Source organism: Puntigrus tetrazona, unplaced genomic scaffold, assembly GCF_018831695.1.
Source record: "Puntigrus tetrazona isolate hp1 unplaced genomic scaffold, ASM1883169v1 S000001111, whole genome shotgun sequence".
NCBI classification, from domain to species: domain Eukaryota; kingdom Metazoa; phylum Chordata; class Actinopteri; order Cypriniformes; family Cyprinidae; genus Puntigrus; species Puntigrus tetrazona.
In genome coordinates this window covers 497,377-523,115 of record NW_025048699.1, presented here as the reverse complement: position 1 = coordinate 523,115, position 25,739 = coordinate 497,377, and the positions used below count along the sequence as shown (strand labels likewise).

Genomic DNA, 25,739 nt, shown 5'->3' with positions numbered 1-25,739 from the left:
TTTACTCCTCTTGAAAATGACAGAAGAAGAAGAAATATCTTCAATACAAATAGACAATACAAAATACCTTCAAATATAGAACATACTGTAAGTAATTAAACATAAACACATAATAATAGCAACATAGAAAGAGAAAGAAGCCCCAAAGTTAGCAAATGCTATTGTTTGCTCATAAATGGTTTTATCACTTTCAGGGCTGCATTCAGGAGGTCGTTCGTGTGAAAGACCTGGCAGTGTTTTCTGATCTTGATGGCCATCTCTTTTATTGTTATGAGAATGAGACACACACAGACGTTTCAAACACCAATAGCTGCATTGTAATGAACTCTGATTAAGAAAGCTGGTGTGGATGCTCCTGTATTGTCCTGAGTTTAGATGGAAATAAATGAAGAGTGATTAAAGGAAGATGTGGACAATCGTACAGAGGTGTGAAGCTCTCCTCTCTCTCAGCTGGGTGTTTGTCTTGACCCAAGATCTCAGGATTGTGAAAATCATTAAAAAGTGCCTCTGACTTTTAATATAAGATCTCTTATTAACTGCAAAACCTGCTGCATTACTTTTTGCACTGAGTTTAATATCCATTTATATCTGAGGAGTACTTCTGATACGAGTCTGAGCCTTGAGATGAATCAACACAGTAAAGGTGAACCCTATTGAGTACAGTGCCATCTCCTTTAAACACACACACACACACACACACACACACACACACACACACGGAATACATAACACATATTAGAAACCGAAATGTAACAAGTAATCTATACTACAACCTGTAGTGTTTCTGGAGGTATATCACACATTTTGGAGGTCTGCTAAAGATACCAGGGGCTGGGAATCCATAATATCATCAACCTTTAGTATTTAGTGTTTCATTAATATTAAGCAAAGCAGTCAACTTGAGCAGGTCCTTAGATGAAAATGCTCATATTAGAAGAAAATGTTGAATTCACAGCGTATGCAGAGGACGGGTTTAGCTCCTTTCACACACTCAGTCTTTTCTAGTAAATTACCGGTAAATTACGATTAAGAGCTCTGACTCTTTCAAATGAGTTCTTCCGTATAAATACGTACTATACGGACATTTTTGACCATTGCGCCTCACGGCTTCCTTATTTTTATAAGAGCAAAACAATCTGATCCCAATCCCTCATGTCATTGACTCGAAAGTGATATCATAACGCATTTTTAATATGTAAGATCATACTTTTTTACGGAGCCGAACTTCACCCCATAGATCTGGCATGGTGCCGGAGAAGCCCCGCTCATTGCTTTACTGAAATAAATATGAAACATGATTATTAAATGTGTTCAGGTTGATATCTGCAGAAAAACAGTAGCCTACTCTTTAGGTGATATATAGAACTTAACTATATTAAATTGTTTAAATAATAAAAGCATCCGGATTTTTGTTTTCTACAATTTAGAATGCCTGGAATTTTCAGTTTTAATAGATTTATTAATCATTGTGCATTCCTAAAGTATTCCTGTCAACCCTGTTAACTTTATCTTTCTTACCTGAGGATATATTTTTATGCAGTCTTCAAAGTAAAGGTACTCTTATGGCATTTATGGTTCCTTTACACCTATTACAACTTTCTTATTGCGTTAAAATGTCTTTATAGTGGAGAAAGGTTCTTTTTAAAACTCTAAAATTTGAAATGTCAAATTTGTCAAATTTGAAAAATGCCATTTTTTTGCATCCAAACAGCAGATAAAAACACCACAAGTAATCCACACCAATCCAGTCTATCATTTAACATCTGGAAAGATGACGCTTTTAACTACAATATCCATAATTCATAACAACACTCCCTAAAGCGAAAAAGTCCAAAACAGATCTAAACAAATATGGGGCTGAATTTTGATGTAAGAGACAACTTTTTCACTGAAGAAAGAGACTCTGATTTTAGTTAAAAAACGTCTTGATGGATTTCTTTCTCTCTCTTCTCTATTCCAGACTGGAGGGCTGTGGTTTATTGTGATGTTTTTATCAGACTCTCATTCCGACGGCACCCATTCACATCCATTGATGAAACCCTGATGCAGAGACACCTTTCTACAAATCTGATGAAGAAACCTTCATAAGAGCTGTTTCTTGCGTTTATATAAGCAGCATTCGACCCGATTAGTCAGTGTTTGTTTAAAGTTTGTTTGACTTGCAGTCATTTAGTTTCGCATTATCATCTTGAATGACTGCATACATACTACAACACTGATTCTTTCTCTCTTCAGAAGTCAAATTGTATGAAAATATTTCTAGTTAAATTTGTCATATGGGTTTTCCTCACAAGTGTAGATATTTACTACAAGGAAGTAAAGTTGTTTGTGGTATTTTTCCATTATATCAAGATTGTCTGTGTTGAAAAACTCCCAAATTACCAAATCAAAGCTGCAACTCAACCTTTTATGGGAATTTTACCAAGTAAACACGTTCCAAGGACACTAAAGGCATGTTTGTTTACTGACAGGACATTGACGTGTGTTCAGTTCGACTGGATGCTGATTGGCTGGAATATTGATAAACTGTGTGAATGCGTTGTTGTGATTGGCTCGATAAAAAAACAATAATCAGGCAGGTTCTGTTGACTGACTACAGATAGCTCAGAAAACAAGATCGGTTTTTGGTGAAGAAACCAAACAGATTTAAAATCATCAGTATTTCAATCAGCCAGAGCTGTAGCAATGCATGGCTTTATTTCTATGTTTTCACTGCTAGCCTTTATTGGGCTGCAGGTGAGCGTTCAGTCCGCAGGAAGACGCTCTGAGAGGAACGTCGAAAGAACTTTCATATCGCTTCTGGCGGTATCCAACGGTATGAAGTTTGGGTCGTGGAGTCAAAGGGAATTTTGTCCGAGAGGAACGCATGCTGCAGGGTTCAGTCTCAAGGTAAGGCTCACAGGTTCAAAACACCTTACCTAGTCTCTTTATCTTGGTTTCCAATGCAAATATATGTTCCTGAATTAAGGTGCAGCATCGGCTTTCTATTGATGTATGGTTTGTAATGATAGGACGATATCTGAGATATGAAAATCTAGCATCTGAGGGTGCAAAAAAATGAAATATTGAGAAAATCACCTTTAAAGTTGGGGAAATATTTGAATATTTCAAATCCCAAATATTCTGATACATTTACAGTAGGAAATGTAATAATTATCACTATTTAACTTAATATCCTATTGATTTTTGGCATTAAAAAAATCGATAATGAATTGTTGGTTTTGCGCTCCAGGGTCACATTTCAGATACAAAAATATTAATATAAAAAGACATTAATCCATGGATTCACAAACAAGGTCCCAGGCTAAAATCTGAATTTGTCTAAAGATTCACTTCAGTAATGTTATTTTTCCTAAACGCTATCATAACCGACCTATGGCTTAACCCTGGCTTAAAGGGATAGTTCACCCAAAAAATATGCATATGTATATGCTTTCTCCTTTCAGACGAATATAACTGGTAATATGTTTAAAAATGGCCTGGTGTGACCGGAAGTGAATGGGAGCAAAACTAAAAAACACAAATCACACAAATGAGAGGATTTTGATATAAATCAAGAGGAGTCTTCATCTCTCTAATGAATGTCAGTTTGCCAGTAAATGTATCTTGATATAAACATGTTATATTTGTAGCGGAAAACAGAATTAAGGCATTTAAGGAAAATTACTTTTTTTAACCCAGTGCAGTAAGAATCAACTATGTTTAGTCACTTAAGTTAATCCCCAATGCACCTGCCATGAGTATTATTATTGGTTAATTAACTCGCAATAGACAATTGATGTTTTTGTTGTTGTGTTTGAGGTGGAAAAACGTTCCTATGGTTTTTGGGATAACACAGCGCTCAATGGGATTCGTCTCTACTGCGTCAGTCTGTCCAAAGACACAGATGAAGAAGTCAGCTCCATTCAGTCCAACACGGGAAAGTAAAAGACTCAGATTCTTAAGTAATGTTTCCTTGAGGTTATCATTAAGAATTCTTCCATTAAAGGTTCTTCATAAACTAGATAAATAATCCAAGGTTGGTTTTGAAAATGATGACTGAATTATTGATTTAATGATTGTCTTCAATAAACCTTTAACGTAATCTTAAATTGTGATTTTCTCCAGCTGGGGGCAGTGGACGGAAATCAAATGGTGTCCTTCTGGATTCTTGAAAGCTTTTCAGCTGAGAGTCGAACCTTACCAAGGATTTAAAGACGACACGGCCGCAAACAACATCAGGTGAATATATTACGCTGCTGTTGTGAGTTTTTAGGGGTTTTCCCTCATCATCTGTTTAATTAAGGCGGGTCTATTGTGTGGGTTTTTTACATTGCTGTATGAGCATGAAAAAGGTCTGAAAAGTTAAAGAAACAATCCATTTTGGGGGGAAAAAGTCATTCTCCACCTTACCAAGAGTTAATAAGCTGAGCTTTACTGTTTTGCAATCTATTCAGTCGATCTCCAGGTCTGGAGATAGCGCTTTTAGCATAGCTTAGCATAGACCATTGAATCCGATTAGACCAGTAGCATGACGAAGACCGGCAGGAAATTAAAAATTGCGCTTTTCTCAGTTGATATGTTTAGGAACTTAAGGAAGTTAGAAAAGAAGTTATTCTGTTTTTCAGAAAGCCCACTTTCATTGCATCCGTGAGTGGCATCACATTTCTGGTGGTCTGTTTGGCCAAAGCAAACCATTTTGAGGTTTCTGACACATTTTTCAGATTCAACTGCAGCGGAGGGGCTTTGCTGCAGGGGGACGGTACGGACCAGGGCGAGTGGGGCGACTGGAGCAATGCGTGTCGGGGAAGAGGGATTTGTGGCATCACGACAATGGTAGAAGAGGATCAGGGGTTTAGTGGGGATGACACCGCTCTCAATGACGTGATGATGTCCTGCTGCGATTGAGGTGATGCAAACGTGATTGAACACTGGGATTCTCGCATACTGCAGAGCGACTGAGCTGGGTTTTCTTTCAGGTGTAAGAGGAGGACGACGACAAGAGCAGGAAGAAGACCAGATGGATCGTATTAATTGATCAGATATTACAAGCTAACATGAATCGTGCCATACCACAGCGTTTTAAGCGATCATGCTTGTCAGTCGGTAATTATCTGAAAATAAAAGATGATCAAGACTGGTTGACTGGTCCATCCTGCTAGTGCCAAATGTTAGCATTAAAGTCTCTTTCTAAGAAGCACTATGTAGTCTCACATCTGTTAGCGTCATATTTAGAAACTTATGCGGCAGTTACGCAGACCCTTACCATGGTAAAAGCCAGGAAATTCAAACCTTTTAAAAGTTTATTTAGGCTAGGTTCATTTATTCAGTTAGTTTTGCATTGCTGTTTTGATCACTGGCTGGAACCATAATATGAATAACAATTTTTTTCTATTGGTCTGGATATGTATTTCTTCATGCAATGCATCATATGACCAAGAAAAACTTCAGTCGAGTTGCATGAACTTGGTAAATTCTTAATAAGTGCTCGTAACCACATGTGGGGCAATAAATTTCACAGTATTGATAATCTATGTATTCTGAAGGAGCTCTGAAAGCATCGGGTATCTTTTGGTCAAGAAAAAGCCGAAATCAAGCAGAATTAATCATGTTTAATCAAGGTTAGAGTTAACTTTGAAGGACTGCTTGTAGCTCTTTTAAATTCAGGAGTGAGTTTTTTCAAGGTGGTATTTGGGATGATAACACTCAATTCAGGCTCATCGAGCTCATATGAGAACTATGCGAAGTAGACATAGTAGTAGTTATATCAGGTTTGAGGTTGTTATGAATTATTTTTTTTATGATAGGAGCTACTATTTTTTTTGTTCCAAATATCTGAATTGAATCTCTTCCCTAGAAGCACATTGTAGTGTCACGTCTTTTTGCTGAAACGTTATATCAGATGCTTCATTAAATGAATGCATATAACAGTTTGCAGTATCCTTTTTCTTGTGTAATTTCCTGTCATTATGTGCATATCACTAGGCCTCGGACACACCGGTGCACCCATATGATAATGACACACACACACACACACACACACACACGCATGTTCATTTTTATATTTCCTTCAGTTTTTCTCAACTGCTAAAACTATAACCAGGCTTTTGAACTAAACTTTCAAAAGCATAACACATTTTTTCACACAAATCCCTACATTTCTCACAACTTATGCCACGTGTTCATTTAAAAAGCACTAGCTTTCAGTATGGTTCACTCAAGTCTGCATAGTTTGAGATCAGTTAGCGCACAGTTAAGTAGAAACACTAGGAGTCCACGCACCAATCCGAACCTTCGATGGATAAAGGGCCAAAGTCATCTTACAGTGGTTCTAAGTGGCTTGTGGTTCTCAGATCAGAAATGAAATTCTCAAAAGTACTTATTCGACTTTCACATCATCACTTGTGCACGTAATAAAAAAAGTTTCTCATTCTTTTAAACAAGTTGTGATGGCATTGTACATTCATGCAACGGGTTATGAACGTTTTCTACATTGCTCAAAATGTATTATATAGTTCTCTGATCTATAGTCTTGCCCCTCAAATAAAAATAAAGCCTGAATTTGTAGCTATGTGTATTAATTTCTTACTATGTTTTTATGGATAGTCAAGAATGAAAATAGTAAGTACACAGGATGAGCTTATTTGCATAAACGTACAAAGAACTAAGCGGTTTCATTTTAATTTTTTTCAAGCCATAGGACTAGTTAAACTTAGGGTCACGCTGAAGGAGCACTCAACGAGAATATAACATAAAAGTTTTGAAATCTTCTACACACGAAGCAACTAAATACGGCAGGCAACAAATAAACAACGGCGATCGGACAAACTGGACTTAAATACACAAAGCAAATGACTAAATTAACGAGACGCAGCTGAACACAATAAGACAATTAACTGAAATCAGGGACATGGGACGAGAAAACACAAAACAACTGTGACACTTAGTTTTGTAATATACTTATACATATATTTGCACTTGCACATATATTTATACTGCACATAATTGCATGAATAGTGTATTAAATATATAGACTGTAATATTACTTAAATATGAAACGAAAATTACTGGTGTTACAACATAAGATGCTAAAAGGGCTCCAAAACAGTTTCTTTATAGCACAGAAAATGATAAAATACCTTATTTCTGTTTTACAGTATCTATTTTTCTTTGAAACCCAGCATATGATCTGATCAGTGAGTGTTTGTCTAAAGGGTGTTTACATGCAGCTCATTGATTTTAATATTTAAGTTCGTTTAGTTTTGTAGGCGTTCATAACTGACTGGAACAGTAATGAACTAATAATGTAATTTCTCTAGAAAGGAACAGATAAAGAGAAAAAATACATACATGTTCCTTCATGATATTAATTAAAACATGATGTAACTATAGTAGAGTAGGAAAATTTTTTTTTAAATGAGATGCTTTTGGTCTAATCGGATTCAACGATCTATGCTAAGCTATGCTAAAAGTGCCTTCACCAGACCAGGAGATCAGAGAATGGTAAAACTCAACATATGAACTCTAGGGAGTTGGAGAACGAGCCTATTTACAAAATGAGTCGAGTGTTCCTTTAAGTATTAAAATGCTCTTTACTTTGTTTTCTGTTTTGCATCATCTGTTTTATTTGAAACATCACGAAAGACAAAAAAACCTGCCGTTTAAGCAGCATTTGATGTGATCCGATCCGTCAGCATTAGTCTGAAGTGTGTTTACAGGCAGTTTCGTAATTTAATTAAATATTAATCATTACACATGCATATTTCATATAGTTTTTCTTATTTCTTAAGCTTCACTTTCGACTGCCCTTGTGTAACTTCCTTTCGTTATTTGCACATCTTTATCACAAACAAGAGCGATATCTCGGACATAATACATTTGTTGGATAATGCCAACAACACACACACACACATGCTTGCACACACATCTTAAATGTTATGTTTCTTAATATCCATATAGGGTAACTTCTGACCTCTGACTACTTTGATTGGATGCTTTGTAAGTTGTTGTATGAACCCGTGTTGTATAAATATGACCCGTCCTCTTTAGTAAAGTTTTAATGAAGAATTTTACTGTAGCTCTCTGCTTGATCCATTAATTCATTTGAATCAGTTATTAATTAATCAGTCCAGCGCTGCAGTAATGCATCAGTTCATTTCCGTGACGTTTTCACTGCTAGTCATTACCGGGCTGCGGGTGAGCGTTCAGGCCGGAGAAACACGTCCTGAGCGGAGCATCAGCAGACATTACATATCAGAGCTGACTGTGACGAACGGAGGGAGATGGGGGTCGTGGGGTCACAAGGAAATGTGTCCGACTGGAACGTACGCCGCAGGCTTCAGTCTAAAGGTAAGATAAGAACCCACTTACTTGAAGTTTAACGGTGAGAAAATAATAAACTCTGGAGTTGCTGTTAGTAATTAAATTTCAGGTATATGCTCAAGATCTATGACTCTATAGCTTCCAGTGGGTTAGACCAGGGAAAAAACACCAACAGTAAACGTTTTCGAACACCCTTGATTCAACTCGACAGCTCTTTAGTAAAGACTCAAAGACCTGAAATGGACAGGTCAGACGAGAGAAGAAATGTTGCTGTACCTCCATGAACACTAGACGCTGGAGTTAAGAGAATATTTTTATCTTTCTAATCCCAGGTAAAAAACAAGTACACTTCTATAAGGTAATCAAAGTGCTCTATTTTTGTACTTAATATACTAAAAATGAAGATTAAGATGTACTTAACTGTGCTGACGAAATGCATTATTTAAATACAAAGGTAGTATGTTAAAAGGCCTCCCAAAATAGCACAGCTGAGTACACTTAGATGATCTTAAGTTTACAAAGTACAAAATTAGTGCACGAGAATAGAGCACATTATAGAAGCGTACTTGTTTTTTACCTGGCTTGTTTCTTGTCTTGTTTATTTAAGGTGGACAGTGCTCCCTATGCTCAAACGAATGACATTACTGCACTCAACGGGATTCGCCTTCACTGCATTGATAACTACAGGAGATCACTGAACCAGTATCACGAATACTCCACGGTTCGGTCAGAAGTGGGCAGGTAATGGTCTTAGTCTGAAGGGTAATGAAGCAGGCTTGCAATTCTCAAGAATTTTGTTATGTTAAGAGGCATTATATATAAAAATAATGATGGGTTTTTTTTTCAGCTGGGGTCGGTGGACAGATATCAAATGGTGTCCTTCTGGATTCTTGAGAGGTTTTGCCCTGCTAGTCGAAAAACCTCAAAACACTGGTGACAACAAGGCAGCAAACAACATCGCGTGAGTGTCAAACATCGCTCTTGGTCAAAAATGTTTGATCTTTCACCAGTCCTCAATCACTCAATCAATCATTTATTTATATAGCGGTTTTAACAACACAGGTTGTATCAAAGCACTGAACAGTATAAAGTAGAAGAATACAATGAAAGGGATGTATAACGACGAGATTGAACAATTTGTTATTAAACGCAGAGATGGTCTCTGTAATCAACTGGGCGATAATCGCTAGAAGTTAAGTGTCCCCAACAAAGCAAGCCTCTGGCGACAGCGGCAAGGAACCAAAACCCCATCCATACAGAATAGAGAAAAAAAACTCAGTTGAGGGAAACTCAGCCTTGACTTATCAAATCTTGTACCGATTGATTGTAGGCCTTATGTGCTTACGTACATGTTTTGGCTTGGAAAAAAGCATTATCAGTGAATAATTTTGCTTAAAATAAACTCTTAATATTTGGCCGAGTAGCCTTTAAAACCAGTTTTGTGCTTCTGGCACAATTTCTGGTGAAATTGCAAGCTCAAAGATTTAGTTTTGTTTTGTTACCATTGATTGAAGCGGCGTGTGTTATCGTAATGGTGTCGCATCCGAATCTCTTCCAGGTTCGTGTGCAGTGGAGGGGCTGTCCTAATAGGCAGCGGCACAAACTGGGGCGAATATGGTGCCTGGAGTAAAACGTGTGAAGGGAAAGGGATTTGTGGTATTAAGACACGGATAGAAGAGCCGCAGGGATCTGGAGACGACACCGCTCTCAATGACGTGACCATGTTCTGCTGCAGTTAAGGTGATAATATATCAATCAAACGCTGTTTGGAGAATCTTGCTGACTTTGGCTTTTCTTTCAGGTGTTGGAGGACGACAGCAAGAACGTCTCGGTTACGTATGTAACCCTCGTTCCCTGAAGAAGGGAACGGAGACGTCACGTCGGATGACCGACGAATTGGGATCTCGCTTCGAGAGACCAATCTACTTCGAGTGTATCTAAACGAGCCAATTGAAGATTGGCATGCGCTAATCGCATCCAGCTGCCGCTGATCACAGCGCGTGTATAAATAAGCAGCGGGTGCAGCGCATATTCAGGTTTTCGCTGAGGAGCCGAGCTAGTGACCCGGCCCCTTCAGCAGAGGTACAGCACCGTGGCGACGGGACGTGGCGTCTCCGTTCCCTTCTTCAGGGGAACGAGGTTACATACGTAACCGAGACGTTCCCTTTCAGTCGGTCACTCCGAGTCACGTCCGGATGACCGACGAATTGGGATCCCTACCAAAACGCCATGGACGCTGCCTCTTCCAGTGTCCTGTGGGAGCCCACAAGCCCCCTCAGTCTATCGGCGTAGGCCGGGGCTCAACCACAAGAAGCCAGCTACTTTTTGTAACACTACCCATTCGTAAGACTGGAACACTGGGAAACGTCCCACGTTCTAGTGAACAGGGACGTGCGGAAGTCCAGCCTTCCCGTAGGAGGTCTCGGAACGAATACGCATATGGACAGTATTTCAGTTTGCATATGGAAAATTGGAGGTGATTGAACCCTCTTAGACGGGCAGAAGGTCTGCCGGGAAACACGGGCTCTAAGGCTATGCCGTGAAATACACACATAAAGTCCTCTTGGGGTACTTTACATGGCTCCCAGCCCTCACCGGTTCTCACGGATTCATCGAGAGGGCCTGGCGCCGGACGCTCCGCAACATCTGGCTGCCGAGGGAAATGGAGGAGCTCGACAGGGTCTACTGTATGGACGCTCTGGAGCGGTTAACAAGCCGACCCGAAACCGGGCCTCTCAGTGCTTCTACCCGTTTGAGGTGAGAACACAGGAGGATACCGGTTCCACACGTGAGGCTATAGAATCTAGCAATCGTGTTCGGGTCGCCCAGCCCGCAGCTCTACAAATCTGTCAGCGAGGTGCCACAGGCCACCGCCCAGGACGATGCAACACTTGCTGAGTGTGCCCGCAATCTTAGGGGGGGGGCAGGGCATACCCTGTGCTTGGTAGGCTAGGGTAATGGCGTCCACTATCCAGTGAGCCATCCTCTGCTTGGAGGCGGCACTCCCCTTCTGCCGGCCTCTGTGACAAACGAGAGCTGGACTGAGGTCCTGAAGCTTTGTGTCCGGTCAACGTAGCATCTTAGTGCTCGGACGGGACAAGCAACGTCAGGGCTGGGTCTGCCTCCTCCAGGGCAGCGCTTGAAGGTTCACCACCTGGTCTCTGCAGGGGTAGTGGGAACCTTGGGCACGTGGCCGGGCCGTGGCCTCAGTGGTACCTGGGAATCCGCGAGCCCAAACTGTAGGCACGAATCGTCGACCGAAAAAAGCCTGCAGGTCCCCTACCCTCTTGATGGAAGACAGTGCGAGCAGGAGCAACGTCTTCATAGATAAAAGAACTTTAGCCTGACTGCTGGCAAAGGTTCAAACGGAGCCTACTGCAGTGCTGTCAGCACTACAGACAGGTCCCAAGAGGGTACTGTTGGGGGCCGTGGAGGATTCAACCTCCTGGCTTCCCTCAGGAACCTGATAATCCGGCCATGCTTACCCACAGACCTCCCATCTATGGGGTCATGATTTGCAGTGATTGCAGCCACGTAGACTTTAAGGGTGGAGGGAGACAGCCTTCTCTTCAACCCTTGCTGCAAGAAGATAAGCACGACTGATAGGGCAATTCCAGGGGTCTTCACCCCGAGAAGAACACCACTCGACGAACAGGCTCTACTTCAAGGCATAGGCCTGTCTCGTGGACGGCACTCTAGCCGAAGAAATGGTGTCAACTACCCCTTGAGGTAGGTCACCTAGAGCCTCCGCATCCCATCCAGGGACCAGACATGGAGTTTCCAGAGGTATCGACGCGGGTGCCAAAGTGCCCGTCTCTGAGTCAGAAGATCCTTCCTCAGAGGATCGGCCAAGGAGGGGGCTGTCGCGAGGAGCACAAGTTCTGGGAACCAAGTCTTCACCAGTAGGGTGCTACTAGCAAGACCTGCTCCTTGTCCTCCCTGACCTTGCACAGTGTCTGTGCAAGAAGGCTCACTGGGGAAATACATACTTGCAAAGGCCCCCGCAGCCAGCTGTGTGCCAGTGGGCAATGGGAATTCTCTGGAGAGGCAAACAGGTCTACCTGAGTGGCTCGGAAATGTTCCCAAATCAGCTGATCTGCACGGGGTTGGAGTCTCCATTCTCCGGGTGGTGCAGCTCGCGACAGCTCGTCGGCTGCCTGGTTGCACACTCCTGGAATGTGAATGGCGAGAAGCGACCTCAGAACTTCCGACTCCATAGGAGGAGGAGGTGGTGGGCTAGTTGCGACATACGACGGGAGCGTAGACCACCTTGTTGGTTGATGTACGCAACGGTCAGTATGTTGTCTGTGCGGACTAGTACATGCTGGCCTCAAAGGCAGTTCTTGAGACTGCCTAGGACGAGATGTACTGCCAGCAACTTTAGGCAGTTGATGTGCCATTGCAGTTGAGGGCCCGTCCAAACCCCTGACACTGCATGCCCGTTGTACGTGGCCCCTCAGCCGGTGGTGGAGGCATCCGTGAAACCACAGCATACCTGGAGACCTGCTCCAGGGGCACTCCGGCCCGAAGGAACGAGAGGTCTGACCACGGGGTGAAGGTTTGGCGGCAGGCCGGTGTTATTTGAACCCGGTGAGTGCCACTTTGCCACGCCCACCTCGGGACTCGATCGTGTAGCCAATGTTGAAGCGGTCTCATATGGAGTAGTCCCAGCGGCATCACTGTGGCCGCGGCTGCCATATGCCCCAGGAGCCTCTGAAAATATTTCAGTGGGACCGCCGTCCTGCTCTCATATTCAAGCAGTTCAACACCGAATTGGCACGCTCCTCTGTGAGGTGTGCCATCTGATCGATCGAATCCAGCTCCATCCCAAGAAAAGAGATCCTCTGCGTTGGACAGAGTTTGCTCTTCTCCTGGTTGACCTGAAACCCCAACTGGCTGAGGTGCTGTAGCACCAGATCCCCGTGTTCGCACAACTGAGCCCGGGACTGAGCTAGAATGAGCCAGTCATCCAGTTGGTTGAGAATGCGAACGCCTTACTCTCTCAGTGGAGCAAGGGCTGCCTCCGCGACTTGCATAAAGACGCGTGGCGACAGGGAGAGCCCGAAGGGTAGGACTTGTACTGATATGCTCGACCTTCGAATGCGAACCTCAGGAATGGCCTGTGGCGCGGAAGAATCGACACATGAAAGTACGTGTCCTTCAGGTCGATCGCTGCAACCAATCCTGGGGACGGACGCACTGAATAGGCGTTTCTGTCAACATCCTGAACGGGAGTGCTCGATTCAGGACTCGCAGATCCAAGATTGGTCGTAACCCACCGCCTTTCTCGGGCACTATGAAGTATGGGCTGTAAGCCCCAACCTCATATCGGCTGGAGGAACCGGCTTTATCGTGCCTTCACTAGAAGGACAGCAATCTCCGCCCACAAGACAGGGGCACATGCATTGTTCACTGACGTATAGCAGATCCCACTGAACTTGGGGGGACGCCGGACGAACTGAATCATATAGCCGAGTCGAAGGATTCGCAGGAGCCACCGGGATAGCCTGGGAAGATTCAACCAGGCATCCAGAGACCGAACTAGCGGCTCGAGCGGAACCACCGGCGACGCAGGCGATGGGGCAGCGAGGGGTGCAGGGACCCGGCTCGGGCGTCTCGTGGCCGGTCCGAAGCGGGGTCTGAGTGTGTGCAACTCTTACCTGCATCCCCGCAGAAGTGAGGCGGGTAGGCCGTTGGTTCGTCCTCCCAGTCTTCCCACTGCTGCATATTAGCCCAGAGACAGAGGAACCCGCCCTTGTCGAGGTTTTAGGTAGCGGCAACATTCTCTGCCCGGCAGAGCGGCTTCCTCCATCCCCGGATCTGAGGGCCTCTTGCACCTGCGCTTTCCTCCAGGTTTGGCAGGAGCCTGGACAGGCTGGGTGGCTGCCCTGCTGCCAGCTCCATGGTGCTGCCTAGATGGGGCTGCTGCGTTGGCTGCACGGAGCGCAGCAGGGGGCACCCTCGGCGACAAGCTGGCTGAGGCGGGCCGTCGGCGGCTGGGTGAAGGCAGCAGCTGCACGCCGAGGCAGGATGTTTCTTACCTCAGTCTGCTTCTGGGCAGCGGAGAACTGCTGGGCAAAGTTCTCCACTGCGTCGCCGAAGAGGCCGGTCTGGGACATGGGGGCATTCAAGGAACGTGTCCTGTCTACCTCGCGCATGTCGACCAGACACAGCCACAGATGGCGTTTCTGGACCACCGTAGTGGCCATCGCACAACCCAGAGACCGCGTTGTGACCTTCGTCGCTCGTGGCGCGAGGTCCATCACGATACAGAGTTCTTTCAGAACTTCCGGGTCATGACCACCCCTGTGCAGATCCTTCAGTGCCTTGGCCTGATGAACCTGCAACAACGCCAAGCGTGTACTGCAGACGCAGCTTGTCCACAGGCCGCACAAGGCACTGCCGTTCAGAGCCGACGAGTACCTGCAGGCCTGGGAGGGGAGTACAGGATCACCGCACTAAGCGGAAACGGCATTGGGACACAGCTGCATCCCAACTGACCGCTCCACTGGGGGGGGTGATCACCGTAACTCCCTGGCTGTGCCGCTGTCAAGGGTGGTGAAGGAGGAGGAGCCACTGGGGCAGTTTCTGGCAGTGAAAGGTGCTTTCCACATCCCAGTAAGCTCCTCATGCACTTCCGGAAGAAAGGTACCAGGGTGGGGCCCTGAGAACCAGCGCGAGCCACCCTTAAATACCAATCATCCAGCCTCGAGGGCCCGGGAAACAGTGGAGGTTTCCACTTGATCCCGATCACCTCGGCGGCCTGGGCAAGCATAGCCACCATTTCTAGATCTGTATCCAGTACATTCAACGTCTGGTAGACGCAGAGCAACCAGATCTTCACTTCCAGAAATGTCTGGCTCACCTTCCGATGCAGCGATTGACTTCTGATCATCAGGGGGAGCCCAAGAGGTACAGCTGATACCCCACGTGAGGGTCCAGACTGCCCCTTTTGCAGCTCCACTGGTTGCAGAGTTTAAGCTTTGTGTCACAACGAAATGGAACCCACCTGTCTGCAGCCAGGATGAGAACCAAGTCGAGCAAACACAAGCTCCGCCTCCTTTTTTCAAGGCGACAGAGCCCGCCCATCACTCCGAGATGACCATCTCCCCGCGAGGAAATGATTCATCCACAACCGCCACCTCAGCGTGCTCAGCCCAGGCACACGAGGCAACGATTGTGACCATCACCTAACACCAGGTAACAACCGCATCCAGAAACACACGGGTGTACGTCGTCTGAAGCAAGACCCACGCTGTCTTCCAAGACGCGTCGAGTTTGCCAGACGTAACGTCGTCTTTAAAAAGACGCACCCGCGAATGCTCTTTTAGTGCTGCGGCAACAGGGGATAGCCGTTTTGCACACAAACAGGGGGGTAGTGCAGCCTGATTGTGGCAATCCACTCGACGCAGGAAAACGACCTCCGCTGAAACGCCGTACTCCAACACTCGTAGATCGTCTTTGGAGCGGAACAGTCACGCTCGGCTCCGAAGCGAAAAGCTGAATATGCGCTGCACCCGCTGCTTATTTATACACGCGCTGTGATCAGCGGCAGCTGGATGCGATTAGCGCATGCCAATCTTCAATTGGCTCGTTTAGATACACTCGAAGTAGATTGGTCTCTCGAAGCGAGATCCCAATTCGTCGGTCATCCGACGTGACTCGGAGTGACCGACTGAAAGGGAACAGCAAGAAGATCAGCATGCTGTTTTGAGCTCACGTTAACCAAATAAAAGCTTGAACAAAATAAAGCCCCATGTGATCAAGACCTCAACACAGAGCAGACTCTACATCATCTCACTTATTACACGGCAATGCAAAGTGCGTCTTGGATTTTAAGTCCATAAACTTAATAATCTACATAAACTCTAAAAGTGTCAGCCCGCTTACCTGCAATACATTTCTTAATTTGCATATATTTTATTATTACTATTATTATTATTTCTCACAATTGACTCATCATAAAAAGAAGAAATGCTTTATGGAGAACAAGCACGTTTCCAATACCTTTGATTTTAACATCAAAGAATGAGAAGAATTTCTGCAGTAAAATAATTTAATGATTTCTGTTAACCCATTAAATCGAAATAAAAATGCATTAAATAAAACTTGCCCAAAATTACAAAGCAATGCCATTGTCAAAGGAGTTTTTTTTTTTATGGTGTCCAAACATCTGATAAAAGCATCACAAGTCAGTAAACGTCTTAAGAAGCCAAAAGAAACAAATCCATCACAAGGAACAAAAATTCTAGTCCATAACCCATAAAAATGCTTCTTCTAGCGTAACAGTGGTCCGGTCTGAATCAAGAGAGAAATCCACACAGAACCAGAACAAACAGTGTCCACAAGCCCAAAAATAAATCACATTTGGCAGAATTTGACAGGAAACCTCAGCATGCGCTTGACCTTTAAGCCCTCAGACGGCACTGCATAAGAAACCATCATGCTGCGGTGTTTAATGAAGCTAAACAGGCTCATTTACCTGCTGCGGCATCTTTCTCTTACTGTAACAGAAAGATATACGTCATTTCAATGCAGGGCCAGAACTCATCTCAGATAAAAAGACAGTGGAAATGTGTCCACGTTTCAACGCGTTTCCTGGAAAAATGGATTTCCAGTTCTCAGTCCCAAAGACACTTTGTGTGTTCTGTTATTGTTTAATTAATTTGGTCTTTTTTTTCTCCATATTGCTGTGCATGCCTAATTTCATTCATTTAAAATACTAAATCAAACGTTTATGTTTATATGCTTGTGCTTCCACATGCAGGTCATTGGCATTTGCTCAGTATAAAAACTATGAAAATCTTCTGAAGCAGCTCTTGAAAAATCAGGCAGCTGTTCCTTTAAAGAGTTTTACTAACCCCGGATCAGGTGTACAGTATAATAAAATGGATACACAATATATTTGCCCAAATACAACATATACAGCAGGGTAAGCCTTAGTGATTAAACTTTGTTTGTGGTTTGTGCTTTAATAAGCAGACATTAGCAGAGTATTAATGACTGGATTCTGAAATTCAACATGCATTTTCAAATCACAGGCTTTCGTGACGAAATCGCAATTTCAGGATTCAGTTGCAGTAAGGGTTCTTTGTTGGAAGTTGAAGAGTTGGGCGACTGGAGCATACGCTGCATGTGTATGTGTGTGTGATGCATACGCCAACATACACACATTGACACATACAGCAGAGCTACTGTGCTTTATTTTTGCGTTTCAAAAATCTGACTTTATTCTCTAAGCACCTTGTAGCGTCACATCTCTTTGCATCAAATTTGACATCAGATGCTTTGTTACATTAATGCACGTGGCAGACATACGTTGCAAATCTGTAAGAAAACTTAAAAAGGCTCAACCAGGTGAGACACGGGGCCCAAAATGCTGATCTAAATTATCCAGATAGAAATTTGTTACACATTCTCAATTGATACTTGGACTAAGCAGCATTTCTCAAAAAAAGGTGAACGGCACAATTGCTCAAAAAGTTGACTGGTGTATCATCAAGCGAAGGTCACGGGTTCAAATCTCAGGATAATTGAGAATAATCAGAATAACCAGCACGTAATAACCAGCAGGTCACTTCTTACCTCTGTGTGTGTACACCTTTCCTTATTTTTAGATGGTTTTTCTTATTTCTTCACTTTTGACTTCCTTTCGCTTGTATAATTTCCTGTCATTATGTGCACATCACAAACACAAAACGAGAACACACTGGTGTACCCAAACACACACACAAACTCGCATGCTCGTACACCCATCTTAATTGTTTTATTTCTTAATATCCATATAGGGTATGATTATTTTGATTGGACACCGCGGACATCCTGTAAGTTGTTGTATGAACGCGTGTTGTATAAATATGACCCGTCCTCTTTAGTAAAGTTTTAATGAAGAATTTTACGGTAGCTCTCTGTATTGCTTGATCCATTAATTCATTTGAATCAGTTATTAATTAATCAGTCCAGCGCTGCAGTAATGCATCAGTTCATTTCCGTGACGTTTTCACTGCTAGTCATTACCGAGCTGCGGGTGAGCGTTCAGGCCGGAGAAACACGTCCTGAGCGGAGCATCAGCAGACATTACATATCAGAGCTGACTGTGATGAACGGAGGGAGATGGGGGTCGTGGGGTCACCGGGAAATGTGTCCGACTGGAACGTACGCCGCAGGCTTCAGTCTAAAGGTAACATAAGAACCGACTTTGGGGAAGTAGTATCGGGGTGGTTGAATGGTTAAACGTGTAAACTGGTGACCGAGGGTTGAAGGGATAAATCCTAATAAACTCTGGAGGATGGAGTTTACGCCTATTCGCTTTCAAATTTGTCTGCATCATTGTTTTGCTTCTAAGGTGGATCGTACCTATGCTTTTTTGGGTGACAGCACGGCACTCAACGGGATTCGTCTTCACTGTGTTAATACGAATGCTTCAGGTTTTCCACACTCGTACGACAACTACGCCTCAATTCATTCAGATGTAGGCAGGTAACGGGTCAAGGAGTCAAAATATTAATATTAACATATTAAGAATTGTTACAAGTCAGAGAAAGTTTCTTCATAAACCAGACGAATGAATTCTGAGCATAATGACTGATTCTCCAGCTGGGGTCGGTGGACAGATATCAAATGGTGTCCTTCTGGATTCCTGACCGCTTTTCAGCTGAGAGTCGAAGGCTCTCAAGGAGCCGGTGACGATACGGCCGCAAACAACATCAGGTGAACATCCGCTTTTATTCTGTGCTTGTCCATAGCTTGTTTTTAACTGTTGCTCACCAAAATACCAAATCTAGGTTTATTTTTCTTTTTTTATTTCTTTTTGGAACCGATTGACTGTAGGCCTCATTCATCAGTGCTCATGTATCTCAGCTGACAGACATTTTGTCAATAATCATTGGTTTACTCAAAATATGCTCAGTTTTGTGCCACAGGCCTTGCACGCTCCAAGAGCTAGTCATGCTTTGTTTTGTTGGTATCGATTGAAATAACATTTTATCATAACGCTGTCAAACCCAAACTTCTCCCAGGTTCAAATGCAGTGGGAGGTCTTTCCTGCTGGGTGACGGCACACACTGGGGCGACTGGGGCGACTGGAGCAACATGTGTGAAGGAAAAGGGATCTGTGGTATTAAGACACGGGTAGAAGAACCTCATGGCACATGGGGAGACGACACCGCTCTCAATGACATGCGCATGTTCTGCTGCAGTTAAGGTGAACACTCGGATCGCAGAGCTGTTCCTAAGATCTCAGCGAAGTTAGTGCCGGCTAATTTGTGTTTGGCTCTTCTTTTCAGGTGTTGGAGGACGACAACAAGAAGATCAGATGGATCTTATTGATAAGCATACTGTTATGAGCTCCCATTATCCATGTCATACAAGAGCCATCACAAAATAAAGCCTAAGATGTATTTAGGACCTCACCGAAGAGCAGCGCAAATCATTATTACATGACAATACAAAGTGTATCTTTTCAGTTCATGCATTTCAAATCCATGATCTCTATACTCTACATTACCTGTAACGTTTTTGTATTTTTTTTTTTATGAGGGTGTAATCATATCCTAACATCTATTAAATATTAATTTAGATTGAGATGAGACTGCTGTGCTTCTTCACTGACCTGATCGAAATCGTTACCAGATGAATCTCTTTGCACCTCATCCATACATTTATTTATTTGTTTTTTAATATAAAAAATGAAGAACTGCTTGGGGAAGAACAAGAACATTTCCACTAACTTTAACTCATGCATCAAACCAATTAAATATCAAAATAAAAAAAAGCATTAAACAAGCAATGCTATTAAAAAAAAGTGTCCAAACAGCATATAAAAGTATCACACTAACAATCACCACTCCAGTCCATCATTTAACATATTGAGAAGACTAAAGCTGAAACAAATCATTTAACTTAAATCCATAATTCATATGAACACTTTCTTTAGTGAAAAAGTGTTCTGAATCAGGAGAGAATGATGCACAGATCAAGACAGTGATGTGAGAGACAACAAGAGACGCACTTTTTCACATTAGTGTGAAAAAAAAACAGTTTGAAGTTAAAAACATCTTAATACTTTCTTTGCCTCCAGATGTTAACTGATGGGCTGTAGTGGCGTGGATTACTTGTGGATGTTTTCAGATGTTTGATCTCTCATTCTGATGGCACCCATTCACTGCAGAGCATTGCTGAAACAGGGATGCAATGATACATTTCTCCAAAACCGATGAAGGAACTCATCTAAATCTTTGATAGTCTGATGGTAAGGACGTTTATAGCAACTATTCCTTTAACCCTTGTATGGCGTCCAATCTATATCTGGATATATCTTTCATCATGCACCAAATTTTTGTATGTGGGGATTTTTACTGCATCTTGCGTCCTGCAAGGCTCTATCCTCGGTCCAATTTTATTCTCATTCTATATGCTTCCTCTTTTTTGGAAACGCAATGTTTCATTTCATTGTTATGCTGATGACACCCAGAGCTTTTTCAGCCCCTGGAATCAACGTTTCAACTGCTACTACGGTACATAAGTTCAAGAGAAAGCTCAAAACATATCTATTTCCTTTAGCATTTATTTAACATATGTATTTAGTGGTGTTCAGTGTATATAAGCTGTTATGTTGTAATCGTTTTTTTTAATGGTATAGATATATCGGTCAACAGTTGTTGTTTTTAATGGTGCTATTGACATTGACACTGACATAAACAAATAATTAACATTTTATGTACTCTGTTGCAGTGCATGATTAATATATCACTAATCAAAAACACTAAATCAAGTAAACAACTTAACATTTTGTAGGTGTTTTAGCGACAAAAACCTTTAGGGCCATTTAAGGTTGAGTATACAGGGTTTGTATTTTTGCGTTTTCAGTCATGTACAGGTTGTTGACCTGCGCTCTTTGCTCCTGGCTGCTGATTGGTTAAAACCAGGAAATCACAATATTGACAAACGATATAAATTAATTCTGAAAAATCAGGCACACAGCATTCGGCTCATGTTTTCTGTTCTGGATTAGAATTTTGTTTTCTCCCTTTGAACAGGTTTTCTGGCCCTGCATCAGTTTTTTGTGTTGGATTTGTTGCAGCGATGCATCACTTAATTTCTTTACCGTTAATCATTATAGGGCTGCATGTGAGCATAATCCATTCTGATTCAGACATTAACGGAAAAAACAGATGGTGGCTGAAAGTGTACTATGCAACGAACTGGGGGTCGTGGGGGTTTAAGGACATCTGTCCAACTGGAAAATACGCCGCAGGCTTCAGTCTAAAGGTAAGCCTGGCATTGAATCCATTACAGTAATATGGGATGCTTAGTGGATAAATATATTCTAGTGAATGGTCATTTAAGACCTGCCCCTGCCTAAAACTGTAGCTCTTTCAAATTTAAAAGTGCTGTGTTGTTTTTTCAAGGTGGAAAAACTTTCCCATGGCTTTTGGGATGATAACACTGCACTCAATGGGATTCGTCTTCACTGCATCGATCCGTCCAAAGGCTTGTCAAAGTCATATGAGAACTACGACTCCGTTCAGTCAAATGTAGGAAGGTAACGGCTCAGTCTAAAGACCAGTAATACTAGTTATAGCAGGTTTGAGGTTATGATGATTTCTTGCATTAAGAGTTAGAAACAGCATCTTCACAAGCTAGAAGAAATTTTCTTGGATTTTCGGTAGCAAACCTGTGTTTTGTCTTCAGCTGGGGGCAGTGGACAGGAATCAAATGGTGTCCTTCTGGATTCTTGACAGCATTTCAGCTGAGAGTCGAACCTTCCCAAGGAATTGAAGACGACTCAGCTGCAAACAACATCAGGTGAGCATGTGGTTTATAAAATGCAGAAGTACATTTTCAAAAGGCAATCTCTGTGTTTTAAAAACAAACCTGCAAACCTAAAATAGGCGACATGGTTTATAATCTTATAGGGGGTCTGTGGGCACAAAGAACATTTTTGAGATCTTTATATAAAGTAAATGAAGCCTCCTGGTGCACTCTGACAACAAAATAGACAACATTTGATTCAATTGACACCACAATTTTTTTTGGACATTGCAACTCTGTCGTCATCCGTGTTCATACTTTTCTTTGTAAGCAGTCATTTATTTTTGCTAATTTTAAAGTTCCCATTAAAGTGTGCATACTATAACAAACTCCAACAAAACCATTCGACTGCAGGAAATCTGGCATGAGATGTATTTACATACACTCTTTTAATAAAACTGAGGTGCCATAAATGTATTTACACCACAAAAATGCATAAATAATTTTATAAGATTAATGCTTTCAATATTTGAGTTATTCATTCAACTGATTCATTCGAGCTGATTCATCACTGAATCGTCACTGAATTATTGACTCATTCAATCAGCAAAAAAAAACACTGCTGTGTTTCCCAGAGACAACAGTTCTGCCGTGGCTTTGATTAAAACTATTGCATTACAAATTGCGAGCTTCGTGTCTGCTTCACTCACTTTCCCTGTGTTGTGAGCGACATGCAAATGTGAGCAAATGTCCAAAGTACAGCGAGAGCGTTTCGAACACGTGCCCTCCTCTCCACATACACGCAATATATATACATAGTATATTCTGATTCAGAGTTTGCAGGTATGCAATAAACACCATTTTAATTTGATTAATTGTACAGCCCTACTTCGATTTCTGATTTTCTATGGCATTTTACAATAACTCTGCAATGATTCTGTCTGCATTTTCTAATGATATATATATATATGTTTTCCTTTGAAACCTTTTTCAGATTCAGATGCAGTGACGGGTCTGTGCTGGAGGGTGACGGTACAGCCTGGGGCCACTGGGGCTCCTGGAGCGATACATGTGGAGGAAAATGGATTTGTGGTATAATGACACAGGTAGAAGATCCACAGGGAATAGGAGACGACACGGCTCTCAATGATGTGTGGATGATATGCTGCGAATAAGCTGATGCAAGCGCAGTCAAACACTAGGACTTACTCAGCAAATGAGTTAGAGGACCACAGCGAGAAGATCAGATGGATCTCAATAATCAATCAATTGCTATGTTGAGCTAAGAAAAGTCTGGTTTGACATAGCTTATGTAAGCCAGTCGTTATGAAGAAAAAATCACGATCAAGCCAAGCCATGACAAAAAGCCATCTAGCTTGTTATTTTACTTTTGTGCCAAACATAGCATCTTTTAGTCACATCTCTTCTCACAGCATCAGATGTTTGATTGCATTAGTGCATGTGACAGACGCTTCGTTTTAAAGCAACATGGTCTCATAAAAATATGTACCTTTGGTACCTCATGGACTGTTGATAAAAGTTAATGCTCTATCATGTTGGAAATATGCCCTACACCAATCTAACACTAAACCTACCCGTGTTAACAAATGCAAAAAATGCAACTTGTAATTTTAAGTTCCTTTTACGCAGATCCGAACTGTTTTGTCGAACCGTAGTTACACACAGAGCTCCTCGTCTCTCAAATACATGAACTATCGAACGACTATCAAAACCCATAGATATGAAGCTGGATGTGTGTGAAGCTATCGTTCAAAAGCATCAGTTTTCAAATATCCCAGCATATTAATATTGTTAGGAAGTCAAAACATGATCTTCAAGTAATTGAGCAAAAATGATGCTTTATTAAATGAAAAAGTCTGTAACTAAAGTAATAAAAGGTGTCTGGGTTTTACTGCCTGTAGTGTTCATTTCGTTTGGAAACTAGAGTGATATGTAGTTGGTACGTATTCTCGTTAAAAGTGCACCAAGGTACGTTTATAAAGTCTTATTCATGCTATTCCTGGAAATGAACAGTGAACTCCACAGAAACAATAGCAAACTTATATCCTTTTAATGCTATAGTATGAAATTAACATGAGTCACTTCAAAAATAGCAGGGTATTTTATAAGATAGCCTATAATGTAACGTACTGAAATGTCCCATGTAATGACTTATTCAGTGTTTCCAAATATGAAAAAATATGTAAACCTCAGTGCCATGTAACAAAACATTTACCTCAGAATAACTACTCTGCGTTCCTTAAATATTTTAAGATTTATTCAGATACAATTCAGCACCTAAAAAAAAGACTGGCCTGTGATTAATGAAGAAAAATAGACTGGATGTGTGCAAGACAGCAGTTACAGGATGCACTGAGGAGAAGGCCAAACTACACTCAAGAGTCAAGTAATGTTATATCGGCCCAATAAACAAGAATAAACAACTCTTTGAGACTGTATGGTGCTCATGTTTGGAAAAAGATATTTAGTTGCCACTTCCCAGGGCATCTACAAAATGGACATCTAAATTGTTGATAAACATGAGACACATGACGGTGTGACTGAAAATGTAAAAATGTTAAAATGTTAAAATTATTAATAAAAAAAATATTATTCTGTGGCACCTAAAAAAATTACTTTGCACCTAATTATGTTTTGATAATAATAATTATATAGTAATAATAATGATCTGAAACTGTGATTTATATAATGCAGGCTTAAAAATAAAGGTTCTTTGATGGCATTAATGTTACGAACAAACGATTAAATATTAATTTAATACTTTCATTGTGTTTGCATGATGTTTAATAATCTACGTTTGATTTGCAAATATTTGTTCTTCGTGCAAAAACATTGCACGCTCATTTCTTGTTCTAATTATAAATTTCCGATATAGTTTTTCTAATTTTTAAGATTCCCTTTCAACTTCCCTTGTGTAACTTCCTTTCGTTATGTGCACATCACGGTCCCACCTAGACAAAACGAGAACTAGACCTCGGGCACACTGGTGCACCCCTAAGATAACGGCAGCCAAGCACACACACCCAGAAACACACACACACACACTCACATGCTCATACACCCATCTTAACTGTTGATTTATTTCTTAATATCTATATAGGGTATTTTTTAATCAATAAATAAACTAAACTCGAGTTATTAAGCACAGGCGATGAGACTGTCGACAAAAAGGTAGCGCGAATTTGTAGCACGATTTCTCGTAATTAATTGAATTTTGATTCGGTTATGTTTCTGTGTTGGCAGTGAAACAAGACCGGACCGACTAACACCGAACAGAACGCAGCTTATAAAGGGGAGCATAATTGAACAGACACACCTGAACACAATTAACAAAGGACAGAAACTAGGTCACACGGAGCACATGGGCTACAAAACACACACAGCACAGTCCAGGGGTGTGATAGTTACTGTGGATTGGGTCAGTCCAGGGATCTGAAGGCACAGCAACAAACATGTTTAAACACAGCTGTTTGGTAGAGACTCCAAGACATATATTTGATAGGTCAGATAAGGGAGGCGTCCAAAATGTTTGAAATTTGAGAATTTAGTTAAGTTTGGAGTCAAGTTTGTTTTGTTTTTAAGGTGGGATGACACTGCACTCAATGGGATTATTAAGAATAGTAAAGGTTTACCACGCTCGTATCACACCTACGCTTTCATTTGGT

General features: G+C 42.0%; 4 protein-coding genes across 5 annotated transcripts; all 4 read left to right on the top strand.

The window, feature by feature from the left end:
• The first annotated feature begins 2,572 nt into the window (after window positions 1-2,572).
• LOC122341065 (vitelline membrane outer layer protein 1-like) lies at window positions 2,573-5,119 on the top strand. The gene is made up of 5 exons (XM_043234389.1): window positions 2,573-2,889; window positions 3,802-3,923; window positions 4,108-4,221; window positions 4,704-4,888; window positions 4,959-5,119. Exons 1-4 carry the CDS (start codon window positions 2,686-2,688, stop codon window positions 4,885-4,887), a joined length of 624 nt encoding a protein of 207 aa, XP_043090324.1. The 5' UTR covers window positions 2,573-2,685; the 3' UTR covers window position 4,888; window positions 4,959-5,119.
• Window positions 5,120-5,264: 145 nt separating this feature from the next.
• Window positions 5,265-16,105, top strand: LOC122341064 (vitelline membrane outer layer protein 1-like). The gene is made up of 6 exons (XM_043234388.1): window positions 5,265-8,328; window positions 8,909-9,042; window positions 9,149-9,262; window positions 9,860-10,041; window positions 10,103-10,122; window positions 15,985-16,105. The coding sequence occupies exons 1-4, from the start codon at window positions 8,122-8,124 to the stop codon at window positions 10,038-10,040; spliced, it is 636 nt and encodes a 211-aa protein (XP_043090323.1). The 5' UTR covers window positions 5,265-8,121; the 3' UTR covers window position 10,041; window positions 10,103-10,122; window positions 15,985-16,105.
• On the top strand, window positions 15,985-19,884 carry LOC122341062 (vitelline membrane outer layer protein 1-like). 2 transcript variants are annotated; one of them, XM_043234387.1, is made up of 6 exons: window positions 15,985-16,122; window positions 18,312-18,481; window positions 18,647-18,780; window positions 18,898-19,011; window positions 19,320-19,504; window positions 19,587-19,884. In XM_043234387.1, exons 1-5 carry the CDS (start codon window positions 16,116-16,118, stop codon window positions 19,501-19,503), a joined length of 609 nt encoding a protein of 202 aa, XP_043090322.1. In that variant the 5' UTR covers window positions 15,985-16,115; the 3' UTR covers window position 19,504; window positions 19,587-19,884. The 2 variants fall into 2 exon arrangements, with proteins under 2 accessions (XP_043090322.1, XP_043090321.1); XM_043234386.1 differs by lacking the exon at window positions 15,985-16,122 and having other exon boundaries at window positions 16,545-18,481.
• Window positions 19,885-21,254: 1,370 nt separating this feature from the next.
• LOC122341066 (vitelline membrane outer layer protein 1-like) lies at window positions 21,255-24,838 on the top strand. Its single transcript, XM_043234392.1, has 4 exons — window positions 21,255-21,570; window positions 21,711-21,844; window positions 21,994-22,107; window positions 23,048-24,838. The coding sequence occupies exons 1-4, from the start codon at window positions 21,385-21,387 to the stop codon at window positions 23,226-23,228; spliced, it is 615 nt and encodes a 204-aa protein (XP_043090327.1). The 5' UTR covers window positions 21,255-21,384; the 3' UTR covers window positions 23,229-24,838.
• The last annotated feature ends 901 nt before the right edge of the window (window positions 24,839-25,739 follow it).

Coding starts and splice junctions, on each gene's coding strand:
- LOC122341062 (XM_043234386.1), top strand. CDS start 18,275: ATGCATCAGTTCATTTCCGTGACGTTTTCACTGCTAGTCATTACCGAG. Junction 18,781..18,897: donor ATTCATTCAGATGTAGGCAG/GTAACGGGTCAA, acceptor CTGATTCTCCAG/CTGGGGTCGGTGGACAGATA. Junction 19,012..19,319: donor ACGGCCGCAAACAACATCAG/GTGAACATCCGC, acceptor AACTTCTCCCAG/GTTCAAATGCAGTGGGAGGT.
- LOC122341066 (XM_043234392.1), top strand. CDS start 21,385: ATGCATCACTTAATTTCTTTACCGTTAATCATTATAGGGCTGCATGTG. Junction 21,571..21,710: donor CCGCAGGCTTCAGTCTAAAG/GTAAGCCTGGCA, acceptor TGTTTTTTCAAG/GTGGAAAAACTTTCCCATGG. Junction 22,108..23,047: donor TCAGCTGCAAACAACATCAG/GTGAGCATGTGG, acceptor AACCTTTTTCAG/ATTCAGATGCAGTGACGGGT.
- LOC122341065 (XM_043234389.1), top strand. CDS start 2,686: ATGCATGGCTTTATTTCTATGTTTTCACTGCTAGCCTTTATTGGGCTG. Junction 2,890..3,801: donor CTGCAGGGTTCAGTCTCAAG/GTAAGGCTCACA, acceptor GTTGTGTTTGAG/GTGGAAAAACGTTCCTATGG. Junction 4,222..4,703: donor ACGGCCGCAAACAACATCAG/GTGAATATATTA, acceptor CACATTTTTCAG/ATTCAACTGCAGCGGAGGGG.
- LOC122341064 (XM_043234388.1), top strand. CDS start 8,122: ATGCATCAGTTCATTTCCGTGACGTTTTCACTGCTAGTCATTACCGGG. Junction 9,043..9,148: donor GTTCGGTCAGAAGTGGGCAG/GTAATGGTCTTA, acceptor TTTTTTTTTCAG/CTGGGGTCGGTGGACAGATA. Junction 9,263..9,859: donor AAGGCAGCAAACAACATCGC/GTGAGTGTCAAA, acceptor AATCTCTTCCAG/GTTCGTGTGCAGTGGAGGGG.